The 21,088-nt window shown below is 33.9% G+C and overlaps 1 protein-coding gene across 2 annotated transcripts in view; it reads right to left on the bottom strand.

The window, feature by feature from the left end:
* Positions 1–21,088, bottom strand: part of LOC149081090 (very low-density lipoprotein receptor-like) — a 50,568-nt gene that overhangs the window by 18,086 nt on the left and 11,394 nt on the right. For both annotated transcript variants that reach the window (XM_089237870.1, XM_089237871.1), the window contains exons 3-17: positions 16,847–16,969; positions 16,478–16,603; positions 13,648–13,764; positions 12,810–13,055; positions 11,845–11,964; positions 11,502–11,630; positions 8,856–8,978; positions 7,996–8,124; positions 7,320–7,491; positions 6,063–6,281; positions 5,677–5,795; positions 5,084–5,223; positions 3,231–3,372; positions 2,944–3,090; positions 417–467 (exon numbers count right to left, since the gene is read on the bottom strand). In XM_089237870.1, the coding sequence (XP_089093996.1) occupies positions 417–467; positions 2,944–3,090; positions 3,231–3,372; positions 5,084–5,223; positions 5,677–5,795; positions 6,063–6,281; positions 7,320–7,491; positions 7,996–8,124; positions 8,856–8,978; positions 11,502–11,630; positions 11,845–11,964; positions 12,810–13,055; positions 13,648–13,764; positions 16,478–16,603; positions 16,847–16,969 (2,103 nt within the window). The remainder of the gene's footprint in view (positions 1–416; positions 468–2,943; positions 3,091–3,230; positions 3,373–5,083; positions 5,224–5,676; positions 5,796–6,062; positions 6,282–7,319; positions 7,492–7,995; positions 8,125–8,855; positions 8,979–11,501; positions 11,631–11,844; positions 11,965–12,809; positions 13,056–13,647; positions 13,765–16,477; positions 16,604–16,846; positions 16,970–21,088) is intronic.

Below are 21,088 nucleotides of genomic sequence, written 5' to 3'. Positions count from 1 at the left end.
TATTTACTTTGTTTTGAATTAATTTATTTTATTTCAATTACATACCAGGTCGTTACACATTATGTTAATTGAGCGGAAACTTGTGTTAGATGAAAAAAAATCTTGGTCCCTTGTGATTCTGTTAAAGACAGGTTTTACTGTATTTGTACAATTATTAAAATATTGAAAGAAAATACCTTTAAATGCTATCTTAATCAATTTCTGTTAATTTAAAATGCTTTTTTAAAAGTTAATAACTGAAAATTCTCCAGAAGGAGTTCCTCGTGCACCCCTTCCAAAGGTCGATCCTGCATATGCCTCTGCATGATCCTACAGTTTTCCTTCTCAGTGTGGCCCAGAGAACATAAAAGGTTGGACACACTTGCTTTAATGCACATGAATAATTTACACTCAAAATAGGATAAACTAGAACTTACCTTTTGTTGAGAGTACCGAAAATGTTGTTGGTTGTGTCGTTGCAGGGACAACTAAAACAAAAAGGAAAAAAAAGTTTATTCCCCATAGCAAGGTTCTCTGCTAGTAAAATTAGAGCTTATCAGAAGCTGTATAAGATACAATATATTAAATAACCCGAGAGCAAAAAAAAGTCAGGATTTCTGCCCTCAAAATTTTTATAGTCTGAGTGTTTAATGTTTTGTACTGTGCTTGTGTAATTTTAATCTTCTATATGCAATGAAGCTTCCTTAACTTGAGACTGGAATAATACAGAATATAAATTTGAAAAATGTTATGTTTATACTTTTCAAATTTAAATTCTGTATTATTCATAGATTTGAAAATTTTGGAATACAAGTTGCTCTACGACAACTGAATGACCCCCCCCCCCCCGCCTGCCTACTCAGGGGTTCTAATAAGGAAAAAAATGAAGGGTTACTGGGGATGTCAGACATCTGGCATATTAGGGATTGAATAAAACACGCTGGGAAAGGTAAATGCATTATTTTGTGTGTTCCATGAACAGGAATGCTTCATAAAAATTCTTTGGAGCTCAAGTGACCTGAATCCTTAGGGTTCTGCCACCTATGCAAAAGGCATGGTCGAAAATAAAATGTGATTCACAATCCTTGGCTTTACCCTCAAGGGCTTTCTGGAAGCTATGTGCTATATATTTTCTGAGTATTTATAAAAACAAAAAGTAGAGATCATTTCAATGTATTCTACCACCTTTTAGGAATCAGCCCATCTTTTTTTGAAACGCCCTATATGTTTGCTTACGGCTGAAATGTAACAAAAACAATTCTATACCCTTGTTTTGGAAGAGAAAAACAATTTTATTTCTTAAAGAATGCTGGTTAAGCAACAAAATTTTCAACTGCTGTCAAAATGACAGCTCAGTAGTTCTAGGTAGTAGTTATTGTAAAGAAAATCAATGCAATTACTTAAAATGTGTTTTTGGGCTAAAAGATTTCTTTCAACCAATTAGGCAAAGTCAAGGAGCGAAATTGTCAAATTTTGAAAAATAAAGTCGCAAATGGCGATCAAGGTTTAAAAGGCAATCAAAGTTTGAAAAAGTGGTCAGAAAGACCATGCAGTTCTAGTGTTAATACGAATTTCATATTTTTTCTGTTGATATAATCACTAATTTGTTGATTGATATGAAATTTTATTATTACTATTAGTGTTTACTGATAGTACTATTATTTTGTTAGTAACACTGCTATTGTATTTTCGACTCCATTTCGATGTTTAACTGTGATAAATTTTACAGAGAAGTATCTTCAGATATAAAATGCAACAGTATCATATTGAGAAAATTACTTATGCTTCAGTAAGCAAAGAAATGCTTGAAATAATTAAACCGAGACGCTGTTGTGAACGCCATTCCCTACATCGTAAATATTCAAGCATTAGCAGTTGTATAGGCAGACTTTCTCATTTTAATTAGAGAAAAAATATTTTTTTCCGGTCAGTTACTATGTTGCAATCATCTCTTTTGTTCAATGTAGATTTTTTTCCACACAAATGTCAGAAATTGCAGGGCTACAACAATTCGGTTTATGTTAAAAAGCACAGAGATCTAAGCAAATGTCATTCTCACAAATCACGGCAATCAGAGTAGAGGTTTTTTTTTTCAAAGTGTAAAAGTATTTCATAAAGCTTAGTTCACTCGCTTTGTGACTGTTCATGATTAAAGTTGGGTAATACCTTTTTGAGTGCTTACGTTTTTGAGAAGGGGACACCTTTACTATAAATAACAGTTTTTAGTGTCTTTGCCGGACTCCTCAATGCAAGATAACGTGATGAGCAGTCCAAATTTGTGTGTGTGACAAACAAAGCTTTTCTTTAACCTTTTAATGGCCAATGTCCCAATTGGGAGAGAGAACATCAGTTTTATTAATTGAAAAAATATTTTTCTTGCATGAAAGCATTTGATTTTTTTTTCCTGAATACATGAGATTCCAAACTTAATTTACAAAACAAAAATTTTATTCAATTCAGCAATTATGGCACAAACTTAATTTTTTAAATTACCTATTTTTAAGGAAGAATGAAATTTAATATTTTTTGTTTTGTTTTTAATGTTGCTTCCAGAAACCATACAAAAAATTTTTTTTCATGAATTTTACAGTTGATATCTCTAAACTAAAGGATCAGGATAGAAAATAACAAAAAAAATTAGAAAATTAATTCAAATCTTAATTCGGCTGGTAAAAGGTTAGTTGAAACTTTTCTTTCAATTGATAATTTGTTCTAGGCTGTGTAGTTTGATCATGTTTAATTCATGTTTTTTTGTACAAGTTAGTTTGAAGCAAATAATTTATTTAAGTTTGTTGTGGAACACAATGACGATGTCTCGAGTATTTTCAATGATTTTTGATTTGATTCAATTTAATATATTCATACTTCCACCTCACAATAACAAACTATTGGTTTAGTTTTACAATTCTCAAACGAAAAATGAGAGAATAAGCTAAAGATACAAAATCAAGAAAAAATGTGTACCATTTTGCGAACATGTCCTTCGATCAGGATTCAAACTCATACCATCTGGACAGGCACAGGTGAAGTTAGCAGAAAATATATTGATCCTTGGAGCACGCAGACATAAATGTGAGCACATCCCATTCAATTCATTGCAATAATTCATACCTGATAATTATAATTCAATGATTGGACAAAAAAACAATTTTTTCCATGAATTCCATATTGAAGGGTAAAAAAATTTAATGCATCTGGTGCAATAATAATTAATGATTGCAAATCATATTATAAAAAGTTTAAAAGTTTACCCAATGGTTGCTTGTAGCTGTGATAGACATGGACATCCATAGGCGAAAAAATCTTATTCACCACTACAGTCCTCTCTTGACCAGTAAACTTATTTGCCTTGTGAATAGCTTCGGTTTCCCAATCGGTCCAGAATACCCAATCCTATATACGTAGCAAAATAAAAATGCAGAAAATGAAAGCATAAATTATAACCTCAAAAACTCACGAAGGGGGGAGGGGGAGAAATGGTAATGCAAGGCAGTAGCCAGGGAATGACCTGAGGGTTCACCTCCCCTTCCAAAATGTGGAATTAGGTTTTAAAGGATTGAATAAAATGTGAATTCCCCTATTTATCCCTCATATAAATACTTATACCACAATTACGGATCGTAATCATGAGTACATTCAACAGACCTATTTTGGAATATAGCCGAACCTTGATATTGCATCAGTATTACAAAAAAAGAGATGGCTTGATAATTTGGGGTATCTCCCAGATAATTTGAGATGCTAGAAGTCAAAATTCCTTCTCAAAATCTCTGCTTATCCACCAAGAACAAGTTTTGTTTCATTTTGTCTCATTTTTTCTACGAATATGAGTAATTTCAGTTTGATGGGGTCTTGTCAAGGATTGAAAAGGGTCTTGATTCCTAGACTAAGGTGTTCAGTATACTCCAGGTTAGAATTTTTTGCAGGCTGTTCTATAGTAGATTTATAGGTGCGAAAAAAAATAACATGCATACGAAGGGCCCCCGCAGGGCTGAAGCTCCTGCCAGCCTCCCCTTATAAAGGTGCCACAGGTCGTGGCAGCTTTTTTTAAAATGAATTAAGCCATTGAATTAAGTGCAAAACAACTAAGAATGGGTATCCCTTACCCGCATACTTGAAATGTAGTTTTCTATTCTCTTCCCCCCCCCCTCCGATAATCTGAATTTTCAATAATTCGAGGTGGTCTCTGCCTGTTTACCTCAGATTATATCAAGATTCTATGGTATCAACAATTTAAAATTAATTAACAGAACAATTTGATATAACCCTTTTTTTATCATGGCTAGATTGCAATGTGGGGGGGGGGGGGCGAGTTATACCCATTGATACTCATGGCATAACAGTATTTTACTGTATATAACAAAATACAAATGCACCTACTCAAAGCAATGGATGTACTGTGTATTATGTACTACTACTGTGCACCTCGTTCACATTCCTCTGCGGAACTTCTAATGAATTGTTACATGTTTGAATGTGCATGTACACTGTGAACCTGAAAGTGAAGTTTGTTTCTTTGTAATGATTGTTATATGTAGTGCTGCCATCTACCATTAGTTCTTCTAACTATAAGGGAAATGTAATGATTGAGTAATTGTATCGTTGCAGGAGTGTTGCTCTCTGCGGCAAGAATTTTTAACAGAGATTGGCCTGCATATGTATCACAAAGTTGGGAACCGCAGAAACAAACTTCAGCTGACCACCACTATGGGGATGGTGGGGTTCGAACCTAAATCCTTGCAATGAGAATCCATCATTATGACCATTTGTATTATCTGCTGAAATTTTTAATGAAAATTGATTGATATAATAGCGAAATATTCACTATATTCTTGATTCTTGCTTCGTTTAAAATTAATTATTCAATTAGTTGTTTGAAGTTAAATTAAGGTTATGTAAAGCCTTTGTGTTTGAAAAGAAAATCAACTAATTAGAATGATTACAAGCATAGCAATGCCAGCCACCAGTTTTTCACACACAAAATTTAATTTATTGCTCTGCCTTTCTGAATAAACTCGTTTTCATGTATACTGATAACAGTGTGTTCAAATAAATTTCTGAGTAAGATATAATTAACAACAATAAGAAATGAAAATTCACTCACTTCAAACACATCCACAGAGAAAGGGTGTCCTAGTATTGCATTAGATGAAATAACAACTCTTCTGTTTGAGCCATCGAAGTCAGAGCTTGAAAGAATATGAAGCTTTGCATCGACCCAGAAAAGCCTCTTGGAAACCAAATCTAATCAAACATTAGAAACAGAAAAGGAAACGTCACTGAATATATAGTCTGGCCAACAGATTCTGATGAAACTTGGGCACCTAATTATTTAAAAAAATGCATCAGTAGAAAAATTAAGACCTAGACTTGCATCTTAGGTCTTAGAACTCATTACTGATGTTTTTTTAAATAAAGATGCCCTGACATACAAGATCGTTACTACTTCTAACTCAGCTTCAGCAGTATACTGCTGTCGATGTTCATTTTTATGAACCTGTATAGACGTGAAGAATTAGTTTATAAAATTGGAAGTTTGTAAATGTGAAAGACGTTTACTATTCCCTTATATTGTTTGGGGCCAGAAATTTAGTTCAAAACAATGTGTGGTTTGTAAATTAGAGGTTCCTAAAATCGAGCTTTGACCATATTAGTTTAATAAATAGAAATTGGAATATTTATTTGAAAAACGCTAACCGAGACATAATCCATTTGGCCACATTATATCTGTATTGATTATAGAATTCCTATGGCTACCATCCATACCAGCACGTTCAATCTTAGCTGGCTCACCCCAATCAGACCAAAACATCCACCTTAATGATAAGACGAGAAAACAAGATTAATGATCTGATACATGTTTTTATACATACATTATACACACAAAAAATATGTATATATTTTTTCATGTGAATATCATTCACAAGAGAATAATAAGTCAATGAAATTATTGCTGGTTTGACATTGATATATTATGCACACTTACCCAATACATCAGAGAAGAGAACAATAAGAAAAATTTCTCTACATTAAGTTATACTGAATTATAGATTTGTTAAAAAAATTAGGAAACCTTTGCTTACCCTTCAAGAGGATTAACAATAATCGATCTTGGTTCATCAAGATTTTTAGATATCAAAACCACACGATTGTGTCCACTGATATCAGATACTTCTATTGTGTTTTTCATAGTATCTGTCCAATATATAAGATCATGTATCCAATCTATTGCAACCCCATCTACCAGTCCGACCTTGCTACCTTGCAAAACACTTATTGGTGATGCATCAGGAAGCGGAGCTCTGAAAGGGGGAAAAAATTGAATTCTTAATACAGAAATATGAAAAATCATCTGATAGTTGTCATATAAAGTTGCTTGAATAACAACTTCAGACTAATGAACATCAGATGGAGCAGTGTTTCTGAATGTAAGGCCAGTGGACTAGAGGTGGTCTGAAAGACCAAATAATTCAATTCAGACTAAATGAAAACTTATTCAGTTGTATGCAACTTTTATTAGTACTACCCTCATTTATTAAAATTAAAAAATTAGATCTCACTTGTGTTGATCGATAAAAATAGAGGAAATTGCGAGATCCTAAATACCACTACTTAACTGTACATATGCACCTCTTATACATTCCTGAATCGGTACATGCTGGAAATGTTCTGAGTATGCGTGCAGTCTAATGTATTTTTGTAGTCAAGAATTATGCATGTTCCTTGTTCTAGTGGTGATTGCCCCAAAAAAATATAATTATCAACAAAATTTCAAGTTATTAAAATTATTAAAGGATGGGGAAATGAAAGGCTACTAGAAATCAAAGTTAATTGCAATGTAGCTTGCAAAAAAACGTTTAATAGGACAAATATGTGCGATGAATATTTATAAATTACATTATGGTAATTATGCTGTTAAAAAAATTGTGTATTCACAATTTCAGTAGAAATTGCAAATTATAAAATGAACTTTGCTGCATAAAAATACCTACAGGGATGTCTCGTAAAATATGTGTCATAGGCTAACACCATTCGTGCTACTACTAAACCAGACATGCACCTAGTCCATATTCCTCTGCAGAACTCTTGCTATAAGTTGGTGGGCCATCGAATTTTTTCCGGAATTTTATTGGTCCTCAAGTTTAGAAATGTTGAGAAACCATAAGATAGAACAATGAAGGTAACATGAAATCGAAAAAATGCAACAGTTGCATTTTATGGAGCAGAAATCACTACAGCCAAAGATTAAATATTAAAACATAATATATACATACTTATTTCTATCGGATGCATTCCTAAAATGTTCACATAGAACCAGCATTTGATAAATCAGTACTCACTTTTTTATGTTTTCTTCAGCAACATCAGTCCATACAATGAACTTCTTCCAGTAATGGTAATCCATGGCAACTGTACTACGCAGCTTGCTTGCAACTGACGTGTATTCCCATGTTTCCAGATTGATACGTCTTATGTCATAACGGTTTGAGAACAACAAAATCATATGACCATCTGAATATTTAAAATAAATAAAAACAATTACACAAGATTTGTGAAAAACTGATGTTTTGTCGCATTAGATTTTGCAAAAGCACTCATGAAGCTAATTCTTTCAAAAACTATAAACATTAATTAGTCGCAAAAAGCTTTTGGGGGCATCTTTTAACAACCTTTAACTTACAATAAACTTTCTTTTCAGGTTGTGCTGATAAAATAATACTACATACAACAAGCAGATAAAATTTTATAATTAAATGGAAGGAACTTAACTTTGATGATATAGAAACATGTAAAAATTTACACCATAGGTATACTAGTTTATGACCAGTGAGTTGTGGCTATCTCACATATCTGGCCTGCAGACAGAAAAGGTAGTGCTTTGCTGATCACGATTACAGAAAAAAGCCATGAGAAGACGAAAAACTTAGTTTTTTTCGAAATAAAAGTTCTTTTTTTTCCTCATTAATAAGCTACCTCAAATGATAAAAAATAAAAAATACAATAGCTCAAATTTACCTTGCGCTTTGCATCGGTGGTGGTTGACTGGCTCTAGGCTGTAACCAGGCATGCAACTGCACTTGAAACTGCCTTTGGTATTTGTACAGAGTTGTGAACATGAGCCTGGCATTTCACATTCATTGATGTCTGAAGGAAAAAAAAAAAAAAATCAAAATTACATTCAAATAATCCTGGCCATATTCCACAGATTTTTTGACTGATATAACCTGAAGATCATAATCGTGTTTTTTTGTAAAGATTTTTAATTCCATGAGTATTTTCATAACATGAAGAAAATATAACCTTGACAAAACTTTTGTGCAGTAGATTCTCACTAATCCAGCACAAATCAGATCAAGGTTGTACCGGGTTACTGGGATGTAGTTGAGAGAAAATTCATTCAAATAATAAAGCAAAAAAATTCTGTATAACAATAATTATTACTCTGGTTCCAATGCACTTTTCATAGTGTAAATATATATTCCATCTATTAGTTTATCACAGCACTTTCACAGGGTCATTGGAGGAAATGGTCTTTCAACTTTCTTTTCACTTCTATCAACAATTCCAACATCATGTCGTTGAGCTTCGGTGATTGCTCAAATGATGAGAATAGTATTCCAAACTTCATTTCATAGTCATCTTTGGTGAAGGATGCGTTATTTTATTCAGAATCCTCTGTGGTCAATTGAAATGTGCATCTTTTTGTTTACCATTGACAACAGCACCCATTAAGTGACTGAAACTTACTTATTCTAGTATTTGTCTTCAATAATGTTTTGAATAAATTTGATATATAAAGGCAAAGTTTTATTCTTCTCAATAAGGGCTTCTATTTATTGTGTACTATACATATAAACAAGAACAATTTTAGATACCTTCACAAGTTTTGTTATTGTCAGTCAGCTTATAACCTGTGTAACATTCACAACGATAACCTGCAGATGAATCTATACACTTCTGTGAACATCCACCATTATTATTTTGGCACTCGTTGACATCTATGAAACAAAAAAAAGCAAGATTGTTTTAAACATTTGTTCATTAGTTTATGTCAGTGAAACCTATACAATACAGCAGTCAAGAAGAGTTCACAAGGTTTTCACGAACATGGATTTTAAAACAAACGAAACACATTTCTTAGCATAGCTTTCAAGCTGATGCAAGGTTGTAACCAGGAGGGATCTCAAAAGGATTGCTCCCCACCCAGAATAGAAATGTCTGAAAATATCTGCTATAGATAAAGTCACATAACTCGCCATTGAAACTAAAACAATCATCAATTTAATATATCTCCCCAAAACAATTAATTCAATTAAAGCCTTGCAACACACACTACACTATCACATGCAACTGTCAAATTCTTATGATATTGAGACATTTGATCATTCCCTAAACATAATAAATATGCTTTATTTTATCAAGTTAAATGAAAAATGTGTAGTCTGCCATAAAACAAAGTTTTGTTCCACCAAAAAAATTTCTTATACATGGCAAAAATCCAATAATATCCTTCAATAGTGTTGTTGATAATCGCATATATAATGATGCTACTCTCAGGTTTCCATGCACTTTTCATATTGTTAACCATTTCTGCATCAGGCAAGCGTTAGCTGCAACTGTTCAAGATGCACAAGATCAGCTAGTTGAATATCTGATCTGATTAAACATTCATTGTAGTGATGCTAATATAGAGTAATATAGTATGGGGAAATAGAGGTAATTTAACATTATATAACAAAATTTCCACTTGGGCAGACATATGTGAATTACTTAAAACAGTACACTCTCATTCATGCTTTGTCGTGAAAAATTCAATGCTACAAATTGCATTGATTGACTTGGGCAGCCTGTGTACATTTTCCTACTGTCCTTACAAATTTTAGTTGACACAGACAATAAATTTTACACTGACTTTTATGGTCATTTTTTTCTTGTTCGTTGGTGGAACAGGCACCAAACAATGTTGAATCTTCTGTGAAGCCTTGTCAAGTTGAAGGTTGAATAGCTTCAGTGCCAAATAGTGAATGAGACATTGCTCCACAATTTCATCAGTGCACTCAAGAATGAAGTTGACAAATGGAGAAACTTATTTCTCTTGCCTTCATAAAAAACCATATACCCCACACAACCAGATGACATAACATTCATATTATGCTACCACAACAACACTGGCTTGCTTTATTGTAATTTCCCTATGACGCTCGTATATGCCTATGGTATTAATGCCCACGAACATCAAGACCTACGCACATTCGTCCCTTGTAAGCGAAAGAGGTTAAATATATTCCATCTATAATGATAACTCCTTCATAAGGATATGTTTCTTCAGTTTCTTGAGTATTATTTTATGATTCTCATTATACAAAGTGATTCAGAAAAGATAGGAAAGCTTTAAGAGATGATAGTACACACCAATACAAACAATTTTCATCAAAGAATGCATGGTCTAACATGAAATGCAATAGCGTGTTATGAAACGACCGTCCCTCAAACGTTAAAACACCATTCCTGTTTACATTAATCGGGAGAAAAAGAACACCATGCATGAAAATGTAAACCTGGGGAAGAAGAAACCGTATGCAAATTTGCATCACAGTGAATAAAAGGTGAGGACACCATCCCATACATTACAACTGTTAGAACGGTTGCACACTGGAATAACTTCACAGGAATGGCATACGTGCCTTTTATTCACTGTGATGCAGATTTACATATGGTTTCTTCTTCTTCCCCAGGTTACATTTCCATGCATGGTGTTCTTTTTCTCCCGATTAATGTAAACAGGAATGGTGTTTTAACGTTTGAGGGACGGCCGTTTCATAACACGCTAGCACATTTGCATTTCATGTCAGACCATGCATTCTTTGCATTGGTGTGTACCATCATCTCTTAAATTTTTTCCATCTTTTCTGAATCATCCTGTGTAGGTCTTTCTCTATTATAAATAATATAAATTATTTTTCAGTATTATTAACTAACCCTTTTCCCCACTTCCAGCTCAACAACACTTATGTAATAGTAATCATAATTACGTATATTTTTTAAATTAACATTGGTTCATGTGAATTATCTCCATGAATTTGATTCTTTTCTCTTCACATTTTTTAAATTAATTTTGGATAACATGAATATAAGGTTTCTCATATTCTCTATTGATGTATATTGTTGTGCAAAACAAATTTATTCAAATGTAAGGTAGAACTTTTGTTACATAGAAAAATTTGTTTCACGTAAGTTTGTTATATAAAGACCCTACTTGCATATACGTTCCAGGGTTTAAGCTGCGGCCGCATTTTTCCCAAAACACGAAAGAAAATCTTAGAATACAAAAGTAGTAGTAGCTGCTTTAATAAAAATGCATACAGGAGGTACGAAATGAGTAGACATCCATCCATCAGTCATTATCATTTTAACATTTGCTAAATTTTTTTTTTCGCTTTTTTACTAAAGGAATTTTTTACCTAGCTTAAACCCAGATACATATGCAAAGAGTTTGAATGTACCATACGAAAATCACTTACGACATTTGCCTCGTGGTTCATCCTCCCAATTACCACAATCATTCTTGCCATTACAAACGTAACGCAAAGGTATACAGTGGCCTGGAGCACATTGAAACTCTGTCTGTTGATTGCAAACTTTGTTCAAAGCTGAAGGGGAAAACAAATTTAATAAATACTGTCAAATGATTTTATACAGTAGCTTATGCATTCAATTTAACGAATCAGATACAAAGTGTATCAACAGAAAAGACTTCAAGATATGCATATGCAAAGGGGCTTTTAAAAAAATTCATTAATTTGTTGAAAACAGAGATTCTGATCTCAAATTTGTATCTCGAATCAAGGAAAAAAAATTGCTTACTAGGACAGTCCATTTCATCAGAACCATCTGAACATTCTTTAATTCCATTGCATTGTTGAGGACCTGGTATACACTGGTTGCTGTGGCACTTGAACTGATCTGGTCGACATGTCACCGTACCTTTTAAGCCAATGAAAATGAGTCTTAAAATTCATAGTTTCAAACTATTTTTGATACACATGAAATGCATGTCAAATTTAAAATGGCTGCTTTTTTTAAATGCTATTTGCACAAAATGAAAAAAAAAAAGATTACATGCAATTTTATGTAATTATGCAACAAAACAAGCAGTGGGGATCATGATGGAGGTGAATAACTTTAAAGTGTAATTCAACATTTATTATTCCCATGATTAGCACAATAATAATTTCAATGAGGAAAATACTCAAACTAAACCTCTCCCTTTCTACTATGATTCATACTGGGGACAGTCTTAAGAGCATCATGTAATAAACTCAGGCAAAGTAATTTTTCTAACATTCACCTACCTGGCTAAAAATGTCTGCCCACCAATTTACATGCTCTTACTTTAGAATATTTCACAGAGATCTCATTTTCATGACGCCCCTAGGCCATACCCAAATAGGCTCATGAATTAAGAACACACTGATTTATATTAAAAAAATCTTTAGCGTAGATATCTTTAAATACCAGAAAATACTAAAAACCTTTTTTTTAATATTTCCTGGTATTTTCCTTATTTGTTGATTTTTTTAGTATTATTAAGCAAAGTCATTTAATCTTCTGTACTGATTTATATCACCATTAACTTTTTCTGCGATCCAGGGGTGGCATATAATCTGAATCATCTAGGAATACAGAGAAGAATGATAGCCACCTCTCGCCTTCACTAAAAAAATTGTATTGTTGGTTGGCATAGACAGGCAGATTGAGGTGTGGATAATTGACCAATTTACCTCTGAGAAATATTAATAAAGAGTTTTGAAGGAAACAACTTTACTTACAATTTCTTTCATCAGACTTATCAGGACAATCTGGATCTCCATCACATACCCATGCCTTATGAATACAGTCCCTGGAGTCACACATAAACTCTTTGGAATTGCAACGTGAATGAATTTTGGTGGATTGTGGACATGAATGCTCATCGGAATTATCATTGCAATCGACATCTCCATCGCAACGCCATCTCTCAGGTATGCACTTGCCATTGAGACACATGAACTCAGACGAGGAACATGTGACATTTGCTGTTGAAATAAAAATAATCAAAATTAGAATCAGGTGATTTTAATTTAATTAATGAAACTCTGAGAAATGTACAGGGTTTCAAAAACACGATTGTACAAATATTGAAAGACATCTTCTTTAGAATGAACAAGTGTAAAGAATTGAAAATATCAAAAATATAAACTTCAGCCTATCAATAACACTCATATGCATGTAGCATGATCGAAAACATTCCAAAATTACCCTATTCCCCCCACAGGGAACTAAGAAGTTGAGTTGCAAAGAATCTTGTTGGGGAAAGTTCACCCATGACTGCAAGTCTCATGCATAGAATTTGAAAAGAAATTTGCGATAGCACAGAGCTGCATTGTACATTTGTTAAAAGGCAGCTCAGGACAGATTTCAATCAGAAGCAGATATGATGGGATCAGTACAAAGGAAAAAGAAAGCACTTCTCATGACAAGACGAAAACTATACTGAGAGCATTTTTAAGAGATAGTTAGAAAACTTTGAAGCAATCTTATATGTACATAATACATGCGTGTATTTAAATTTATATAAAAATACAGAAAAATTTATATTTTTAGTTAGAAATGATACCAAGCACTTACGGCAGCTTTTCTCATCACTTCCATCACCACAGTCATCATCTTGATCACAGTACCACCTTATTGTAATGCATTTGTTATTTGCGCAAGTGAACTCTTCTTCTGTACATGTTATTTGTTCTAAAAACAGAAAAAAAATTTGAAATAATCTACAATACTTTGTTGACAAATTTGAGTACGGAAATAAAATTTTTTCCTTTCTTGATGAATTACCACCACCAAATGACAGTTTGCAAGATCATGCGAAGAGAAGTTCCATTTTGTACATACAATTGAAACTTGATATAACAACCCCCTTTGTTTCGTCAAAAATGTTATATTGGGAGGGTCCTTACATCGAAAGTAAAATATATATCATAATTGTTCTCTGAAAACATTTGGGAATTATATTACCTGTTGTTGTAATGGAATAGTTGCTATAACATGGGATCTCAATAACGAGAATCAACTGTATTTCTAATTTATGTAATTATATGATACAAGGTTTGACTACAACCTCAATTTGTTTTTGGTAATTTTTTCAGCATCGAGGCGAATGACACAGTTCGATAACAAATATTGTATTTTTTATGCTTTTGCAGGATTACAAGATTTGAAAAGAAAGAGAAGAACGCTTGCATGGGAACTCTTTTTAATGTCCCTTTTCCTAATTTTCACAAAAGATGATGTTACTAGAAATCAGAATTGAATGTTGTTGGCATCCCGTTTCCTTTGTTTCTGAATAAAAGAGAACAACCCCCTACATACATGAGATTAGATGTTAGTGAGTAAACAACGGTGTTCTTAAAATGGATGTTGCGGTTTTTTACATTCAGGGCCGTCATTTTCCTAGAACAGTGTTTTCCCAACCTTTTTTGTCCCATTGTCCCCTTCAGAAATTTTGTTCGCCCATCGCAATCTAACCCATAGGATACTATGTTATACCCGTAGCTTCTCCTCTGGAACATTCCATTGCCCCCCAGAGGGCGTAACGACCAGGAGGATTTCTGTTAATCCTATGCTTATGTTAGTAACCCGACTTTTTACATATATTACGTAGTTAAAACAAAAACATACATGTAACAAAAAAAAAATCCAATTAAAGTGAGCATCTTTGTTACTTCTATTCATGGTTTTTTCATTGTTCAGGTGCTCATCATAACTGAGTTATCAGAACTAAGAGTCACACATATTCAATCTATTTCTTTCAGCTGTTCCTCATCTTGAAACATTTAGCAACAGATGTTTTGTTGTAAGCAACTCCAGCACCAGCAGGTAAACAATTTTTAATGTGATGCTGTGAAAGTGAAAATTCTGGAAAATCGCAGCATGGAATGAGATATTGCGAACTGAATCCCATATTTAAATTTTCTCTTGAATACTCAAAATTGTCAATTGCTTAAAATGACTGCCCACTCCATTCATTGTCATATGTCTTTCCCAAACATCTATATAACAAAGAATCACTTGTAGCATCTCAAACTTTCAGATGGAGTTCAGCTTTCTGCGGTTTCCGAAATTTTATATTTATATAATGTAAAATTCAGGTATTTTTACTTTAAAATATGTTAGACAGAGGGCAGCACCAGTAAAACATGAATATGTTAGGGCTCCACAAACTCAGAACATACATTGTGGCATGTACTAAGTTGTCAGAAATTCTGCAGAAGAATAATTCTGAGGTGCATGTAGGATTTTGTGATACCAGTAGATGTAAGCCCATTGCTTTGTCACTCCTTCAATCCGGGAAAATAGAATTCTACATGCGACAGATTCGGTTTGCCTTGACAACACAAACACAGACCACACATGAAGCATACATTGAGACAAGAACGCTAAGAAATGTCATCTAATATTTTACAAATTTCCAAACTCTCTGCACTTATGCACACCATGATTGCAATGCTGCAAATTACATTATACAAATTACATTATTATTATATTATGACGGGAGAAAGAAAAAAAATTATCTGTGGTTGCTAGTGCACTGTTTCGGAGTGGGAGCCCTGCATAGATATATCATTATATCGTGTAAGGTTAACTATGTATCACAACGTAAAATTTTTAATATTGCCCAGCTCTATTCCCCAAAGCAGTTAAACAAAACATTTCTTTGAAAAATCGTTGTCAGCACAACTGCTCTGCGACACCCCTGACAAAGGTTGGCGGCCCACCAAGGTCAGTGCCGTCTTAACGCATGGGCCTCACAAAATGAGATCGGGTTGAAATTTGAGAATTTGTCAGGTAGGGCTTTGCAAAAATCACTTGACCTGGGGACCATGACCAAGGTGCTGTACCGCACAGTTTGCAAACCCTCTGAATTAAACTATTGAATTGAGAACAAAATATGCCACAATAGATACGAGTATGCGGTCTGACGATCCTCCCCACTTCTGAAAGTTGATTTCTATGGTTTTTTTGGATAGCTGGAGTTCTCAATAATCCGAGGAAGCCTCAGTCCCATTCAACTCAGATTATCGAGACTCTATTGTAAAAAAGGAAAAGTTGTACCTCAATGGTAGGAAAGATTCCGATGAGGATTGAGAGGGAATCTAACTCATAACAACTGAACATATTTAAGCTTTGGTACAGTAGGGGAACTTTCAATTACAGTGCTCAAGAAAATATGTATGCAATGTATGAAAAGAGAGGGTTTAATTTTCCTGATTTGGTGAAAATAAAAATATAAAATAAATCTACAGCGCTAAAATCTTTCGAAGATAGAATAAAAAAATTTCAGAAGTTTTAAATGCCGTTAATAGTTAATAATATTAGTGATAACGATAAATTCAAAATTAATGGTTATAAGAGAGGTTAAATAAGCCTGATAAATTTAAATAGAGCATGCACTAACTACAGTCTTCTTTCTCATCGGAACCATCGGGACAATCTTGCTGGCCATCGCAACGCCATGTGATAGGTATGCACATGCCTGAGGATACATTGCAACTAAACTTATCGGCAGGGCAAGTAATGTTTTCTGCAATACATAAAATATATATAAATATTATGTATTCACATGCAATAAAATGTAAATGACAGGGAGAAGCGAAATAATTTCAAAATTACTCTTAAAAGGCTTCATGATCTGCGATTTGAATATTTTAATTTCATTGAATAATTAAAGATAAGGTGAACCTGAAGAAAAGCTCTGGTTTAAATCTAATACTTTTATAGATCGCTCTTAAACATCATTTCAATTATTAATGAATTTGTAACTTACGGCAGACTTTTGGATCCTCATCAGATTTATCCCCGCAATCATCTTCATCATCACACAACCACCTGTTTGGTACACACTTGGCATTAGCACACTGGAATTCAGATTCAGAACATGTTCGAGACTCTGTGAAGAAAACAGCGAAAAAAAACCATGACTAAACCATATTTAAATTGCAAATTTTTCTGTTACTATACACGGAATATTTATTAATTGTGAAGACCATAAAGCAGCTCAAAGTTGACCGATAATAGACAGCACTAGTGATAAGTCTTTCGAATTAAAGAAGTGAAGAAAAGAAAAACAGTTTATACTCCTTTGTCGATTTGGGCATGTGCAACTGTCAACAATGCTGTCATGGCTCAATTTGACTGAATGTTTCATGCTTATAATTTATTGTTCTCTGTTATAATTCATGATTATATTAAATGCTAATTATGTTCACCAATTAATATTCCTTATTTTTAGCAACATCTTAGCATCTGCAAAACTAGAATCAACACAGCTATCGGCTGTCCATCATTGGCACATGTTGCAATATAAGGTGGGGGAAGTGCAAAAAAAATAATTTGCACGGGGCCAACGATACGCTTAAAACGGCCCTGGGGGGGGGGGGGGTACACCTCAAATGCGCCCCATGATAAAAAAAAAATTACATCAGTACCTACCGTATTATCCATAAAATCTATATCAGCTTTCGTTAAAACAAGGTATAAATGATTAAAACACAGCGAAAAGAAAGCTAAGACACTCCACACAAAGAGTTTGTTGATAAATTCAAAATAAAGGTCAGGACGGTCTGAACCAGTGATAAATTGATTGTGTATGAGGCTTTTGAAGAGATGTCATAGTCATCATCAGCATCACTTTGAGGGGCAGGCACAGGATGATCCCCATAGACATTAATGTTAAAATTGCCGATTTTACCGTAGAAATGCGGAAATTTAGTGGGGTTTCCGCCACATCAATAATTTTAAAAATTGAATTGAATTCTCGATTATCGAAATATTGAGTTTGCTCAGAGATACGAGAAGCCAAGAAAATTAAATATAAAATAATTAACCGGATCTACTTTTGAGTTGGATATTCATGCAAAAACAGGCAGATCGATAAACTGGAACTACGAGAAAATTTTCAAAATATCTGGCACCCATCAAAAAAAAACAAAAACAAAACCATTCATTTCTATGTTTCTTTAATTTAAATTTGTGTCTTTCATGAGTCGCGCAGGAAGTCGCAATATTGGTTACCTTGTTTACGGTTTGTATGTCCCTCAAGAAAGAGGGGAATATCACGTGATCCAAAAAGTCTCATTTCAATTTCTTTCTCGTCGTTGTGCTATTGGAAGACAAATATAATATGGGTTTATGGTGAATTCGTGGATTGATTAGGGTGATAAAACATCCCGCATTTCCTGGGAAATTTCCGGTTTTTTGTTTTTCTGTCCGTTCGTTCTAATTTTTTGGTAAAAGTGGCCCGATTTTTAAATGACGCCTACTTAAATCATATCATCATTATAAGTTATACAGTAAAACCTCTTGTGGACACAGACAGGACAAAAAAATTCGTCCGCAAAAGAATGACCGTTAATCAGGGTTTTGAAATACAGTACATACTTTTGTTATACAACTGGGAATTATTATTTGGCCGTAAAAGAGGGATGACCGCATCTGAGGGGTATCCATTAAGAGGGAGTTTTACTGTATTATGATAAGTACAACTATAAATAAGAATAGTAAGTCTTGGTGAACGTAATACAAATACAACGCCACAACGGGCAAATTGCCCAACGAGGTGGCTGACTTAAGAACATCATGGATCCCCGAGCCATTTTTTTGAGGCCCTACCTACTACTACTACACCACACATGCACCCCGCCCACACCCCCCTTCCCCGCGGAACCCCCCAACGAATCGGTACATGCGGGAATGTGCGTGTACGTGTAGTGAAACCTGACGTGAAGGTTCATAGAATTAATTTTAATCCACTTCAATTTGCAGTAAAGCTTCATTTCCAACACCATTGTGATTTTTCTGTAATTTCAGCAATATTTGGCAACTTTGCTCACTTTTGGTGTCAGTTTTAGCTATAATTGGTAATATCCCGTATTTTACCGTATTTAACTCAAAGAAATATGGTCAGCCTGATATTGACTAGGCTAGGCATGCAAATGATTGAATTCATTATGTAGGAGAAGAAATTAACATTTTATTCATTAAGTGATAAAAATTTAGCAAAATAAAATTTTAATTTATTTAAATTGTAGAAATACATTTTGCATTGCTTGCATGATTATACATGACTATGTATGTATGACCATATTTCTTCGAAAAAATACGGGAATTTACAGGATATCGCTAATTCTTATCCAAAGGAAAAAAAATAAGCAAAGATGATTGAAATTGAACTCCCAAATCGGTGATCCTAGGAATTCTCATTGGCGAGTGACGGGTTTTCTGAACATTATTCTGCGATGGTCAAAAAAGCATACAGAATGCTCAGTTTTATTAGTAGAAAAGCCTCTTCTGTTCTCCTAGTCATTCTTTTCCTTCTCCGCCCTTAGAATGCTGTAAGGTTTTGAAGACTACACCTACAGAAGGACATTGACTTGGTTGAGGGGGGGGGGTGCAGAGAAGAGCTCTTGTTGATGAACAAAGCTTTGTGCTACGACGTGATTTGTTGAATGCGTTCATGGAGGAATGCAAGTGTCGGAGAGATATAATCAAGGTGCTTAAAATTTTCAAAGAAATGGATAGGATGGACTATGAAGTACAGGATGTTTGGTAAACCTAACTAATGATGTATAAAGTTATTTTGTGACCACGGAAGCATTTTCAAGCAGACCCGCTGCTTCTAAAAGGAACTATTTCCCGGCACTAGCTAACAATTTCATTTACAAACACTAGTGTTTTATTTTTCACTGTATATTTTTCCTTTGCATTTTCACTTTAACTATTATAAAGTTGGCAATGAGGTGAGAGATCGAGTTTCTTTTTTGTGAATTGAGTGCGTCGCGATTTCGTGGAAAACATTCATCACATCATCCATATTTTCCACACGGCCCTTGGTGTACGTATAACTTGAACATACGTAATAATAATATACCATGCAATAATCAGACATTGCACTTGATCACCGGGCAATATTCACACAGATAGTAAAAACCGGAACACGTATATCGAACGCTATCTATCTGCACTTGTCACCAGTAAGCTAAATACTATTAACTACTTCCAGTCTCTCCTTGGACTTCACACACTCATAAAACTTTGTTATTTTAAAAGAGAAAGTTCCTTTTTCTCTTAATAGAAGAGAAATAGAAATACGCAGTTGGTAAGATAGAATCGCTAATCGATCTACGATTGGTGAACTCGAGTAGTGAAATTGATGCGTAGTGACTTTTTTATTTGAGGTCAAACCTCAAACAATAAGAGGACGACGGACAAATTCATGTGAGGTTCGATACTAAATGTTTACAATTTCTTGATTGAGACGGTGATTAAGATACGGGGAGACTTATTACGCAGCAATGTTTATAGTAAATATTGCAAAATATTGCATCATGTATTGATTTTTGACCGTGTGAATTTTCTGTGCGTCCCATTCAAATCTATGTGGTCATCGTCTCATTATTTTCATCTCACTGATCGAGAGACTCAGATGAGACGTATTCAAACGTAAAAGATAAAACAGATAGGAACAAGAAGCTGATGTCATCACAAACATTATGTAAAGAGAATAATATTGATATTATTATTGTTTACCGTTTCATTGGGAGCAATCAAACTCGAAAAATAAACTTGATCGGATTGAAGCGGAGAAATACGTAATGCCGTAATACCCGTATTGTGCAAAGCAAACAGCAGTGTCTACAGGGTCCGGATGTTGATGATATTTGCATTATTTGGCATCTTTTGCATTTTCTGTTTTTTCACTCTAAGGCCGGTATTACACTATAAAAGTTTGGCAAAAGTTCTTTTATAAAACTTGAGAAATGCTGCCAATAGGGACACCGGTTGCATTTTCTAGAATGTAATCAATAACCTTATTAGTTAGATTTTTCAAGTTTTATGAAAGGGATTTTATCAAAATTTTATAGTGCAATACCAGCCTTAGGGTATTTTAGTTTTAGGGTATTATTTTGACATTTTTGGGATATTTTTTCACTTTAATTTTTTGACAATGGGGAGTATTAAAAAAAATTATATAAATAATGATTGCATTAAACACTTATGAAAAAATATG

The sequence above is a fragment of the Pholcus phalangioides genome, unplaced genomic scaffold (genome assembly GCF_987345545.1).
Source record: "Pholcus phalangioides strain wild (caught in Gottingen) unplaced genomic scaffold, Ppha-v1.0 ptg000010l_1, whole genome shotgun sequence".
NCBI lineage: Eukaryota > Metazoa > Arthropoda > Arachnida > Araneae > Pholcidae > Pholcus > Pholcus phalangioides.
This window is presented reverse-complemented; position numbering and strand designations above follow the sequence as displayed.